Genomic DNA, 3,392 nt, shown 5'->3' with positions numbered 1-3,392 from the left:
AGAATGACATCCTGCTCTTGGTTTTTTCAGTCAGATCTTGATGTTACTAATTAAAGATTGATTTTTATTTTTTTTTAAAGGGGTTAATGTTTTCTCTTGACTGGTATCCCTGTGCCAGACTGAGGAGTCAGAAGTAATTCCCATTAGATAAGTTATCAAATGCCACACTGTGATAAATACTGTGCTGGAAATGTGGCAGTGGGAAAGGCTCTTCTGCAAACAGCTGCTGATAAAGGACCAGGTTTATCTCTTGCTCATATCTAAGTGCAAATAGTTCTACACCAGTCACGTGCAAATTGATTGAAATTACTCTTTTAATTAAGAGCTCTTGAGTGAACTCACAATGCTGTCTGTCAGAAAAGGTCCCACCTCTTACACACAATGACCTGCAGTACCCGGGGCTGTGGCACTTGTGCTCTCTCCACATCTGTGCTGGATGTCAGTGTCTTGGAGTTAATTTCACAGCAGAGGGCGAGTGTTTATTGCGAGAGTTAGAGTTAAATTTTGGGAAAGCAAGGCCAGTAGAGCCAGATCACATTTGTTCTGGAAACGCTGCCTGAGGTGAGCTTACACGTGTGGTGTTGGATCCTGGATTTAGGTTTAATTTCCTCACCCTGTGGGCTCCCAGGGCGTGCACAACCTGGTGTTGTGACAAGTAGATGTTTCAGTGACACAATAACTGCTGGTTTTTGAAACACTTGCAAGGGTGAGGCTCAGATGGGCGTTGTTGGTTCTCTAGGACTTCAGCTTTGTAACAGGCTTTGGGAAAGGCAGGGCTGCAGAGCTCCCATAACTGAGGGGCCTGGAGGTAAATCCAAGGAACGTGTGGTCAGGTTCAGGAGTTCAGACAAGTTTAGCTTCGTTCTGGTGGCTTCCTGCCAACCACAGCTGAGGATGTGGGATAGGAAAGGCTGCAGCACCTCAAGAATTGGGGTTTTTTCCCTCTTTTAATGGCCCTTGGAGTGTGTTTAGAATTATTGCTGGGCTTCTGTGCTTTTGTATTTCATTTCCCACCTGTAGTTTTCTAGTTTATACAAGAGTGAAGGGCCGTAGGATTCTGGAGGAAAGGCCCACAGACAAGAAATTTCTTTCTTGAAAACTGTCCAACAGTCAATGTAAAACAAATGCCAGGAGGTGTTAGTGCCTGAAGCTGAAACTTCCACCCACATGGACACATCCCATCTCACCTTTGGGATCAGGGAAGGAGGTTTCAGAGCTGCAGTGAGCATTGCTGCTCAGAGTACCCAGGGTATCAGAACAGACAGAGCTGTGGTACCTTCCACGAACAGTTCTGGGGTCTCAGTGTGGTGTGTGTATTTTTATGGCCACAGTTTATTTTATGGGTGGGATCCAAAGAAATTAGAATTATTGAGTTGTGGGGTTTTGTTGTTTTTATTTTTTAGAGGGTTTCCCAACCAGTGGTTTTTGAAAGTGCATGTTTGTATTACTGTGATTCTGAGGTGATGATGAGTGTCTTGGCTTTATTCCAGCCCTGGGCCGGGGTTATGGTTGAGATCAGAATCCTGGAAGCGCAGGGGAGTGTGGTGTGGATCAGTGCCTGTTTTTTGTAGTTTTGCAGCCTGAGAATTGAGATCTGTCTAGTGACATCCGGATATGGCAGAAGAGTGTTGGCCCACGGAATGATTTGTTACAACCTCACTTAGGGGCAGGTGAGGGAACCCTTAGGTGGAGCATTGTGATGAGAGTCGCTGCAGTGCTGCTTTCACTGCCTGGTCGTGCCTCTCTGCAGCAGCGCCAGGAGGGGTCAGTTCCTTCCCAGAGGAAACAATCCTGTCAGGAGGACGAGTTCTGTCCCGAGGGCTTGTCCTGCACAGGCCCATTCTGTGCACTCTGGGTCACAGCAGGTGGGTCTGGTTACCAGAAACTCACCCACACTTAAATCTTTGCAGACCGTATTTTTTCTTTTAAAAGCAACCGCACAACACAACAGAAAATAAAAGCCACCAAACCCACCACTTTCTGGAAATGAAATGCCCTGATTCTGTATATTTTCTTTTCTTTCCTTATATCCAGTGTTAACCTCACTCCCTGCCCTGGCAGTGCCCCCCACGACCCCCACCAAACCCATTTCCCCCTCGGTGGTGAACGGGCTGGAGGTGACGGAGCAGCGGAGCTGGCTCTACTTGGAAGAGATGGTCAATTCACTGCTCAGCACGGCCCAGCAGCTGAAGACTCTGATTGAACAGGCCAAGCAGGCCAGCTCCTCCTTCCGCGAGGCTGCCGTCACGCAGGCCAAGATCCAAGCTGATGTGGAGAGGAAAGAGGTAACTGCAGCAGGGGAGGGGAGGTGACTCCCGAGGGCATCTTGGTGGCCAAGGTTATGAACAGAGCAGCCCCTCGCTGGCTGTCACTGGCTGGAGCAGTGATGGCCCTTGGGAATTGTTTCTCAGTGTCTTGAGAGCGGGATTACCGAGAGAAATCTGTCTGAGTTACTGTGGAGGAAGGAAGAGAGCGGCTCTGGGGTTCCAAGGGCTGTGAGTAGTGTGTTAGTCATGCAGACTGTTGGGAGTCCTGAGCTCTCCCATCACTGTTTCTCCCTGCAGTGGTTTCTGGAATGGTTGTTCAGAGCCTGTTCCCCTCACCCTCTGATCCTGATCCAGCTCACTTCAGTGTGCTTTGAGTTTCTTCTTGTCCCAGGAATGGGAGTTAAAATCACTCTGTAGCGATTCAAGTGCTAACTTGACAAGAGGAGGATGAGCACGTGTTTGTTTCCAGAGGAAGCCCCTTTCCCAGTAACTATCGAATCCCCAGTTACACAGCTTGCGTGTCTTACTGGTCTTGCTGTGTAATGGGCACCCCAGCAGTTCTGTATTTGATAGAAACACTTGCTCACTGTGCTGGTTTTTAATATCCAAGTAACAGTTCTCAGGCTTGCTGCGGTGCGCCAGCTCTGGAGCCATCTGGATGACGCTGCAGATGCTGCCCCTGAATTCCTCCTGGGGAATTCCATATTTGGGAAAAAACTCTGGGTTTCTGGGCACTGGAAGGAATTACTGTAAATGTCAAATAATTGGCTGTTTGCTTTTGTGTCCTTCCCAACTTCCTGACTGTTTCCCTGATCTGAAACACAAGTCTCTTTCCCACCCTGAGTATGTACGTGTGTGGTCACACCGGGTTTTTTGTCAGTGAAGGTGTGTGAGAGGGACAGAACCGTGTCTTCCTGCCTTGGTTGCTGTTGATTTTTGCTGGACCAATTTATTACGAAGGAAGTGGGTGTTTTATCACTACTTTGTGTTTATTGCACTGCCAGAACTTCCAAGGGCTGACAAACAGGGAACCTTCTCACCACCTCACAGAACCACGGATTGGTGGGGTTGGCAGGGAGCTCAGGAGATCATCCAGTCCAACCCCCCTGCCAAAGCAGGTTCCCT

At 48.5% G+C, this 3,392-nt stretch overlaps 1 protein-coding gene across 1 annotated transcript in view; it reads left to right on the top strand.

Moving 5' to 3' along the window:
* The window catches only part of LOC104520600 (deformed epidermal autoregulatory factor 1 homolog), a gene marked incomplete at its 5' end in the record, with an annotated part of 16,927 nt that overhangs the window by 8,034 nt on the left and 5,501 nt on the right, over positions 1–3,392 (top strand). The window contains 1 exon segment of the mRNA XM_029083576.1: positions 2,035–2,285. Within this exon segment, the coding sequence (XP_028939409.1) occupies positions 2,035–2,285 (251 nt within the window).

Source organism: Antrostomus carolinensis, unplaced genomic scaffold (genome assembly GCF_000700745.2).
Source record: "Antrostomus carolinensis isolate BGI_N321 unplaced genomic scaffold, ASM70074v2 scaffold29372, whole genome shotgun sequence".
In the NCBI taxonomy this organism is placed as follows: Eukaryota; Metazoa; Chordata; class Aves; order Caprimulgiformes; family Caprimulgidae; genus Antrostomus; species Antrostomus carolinensis.
This window is presented reverse-complemented; position numbering and strand designations above follow the sequence as displayed.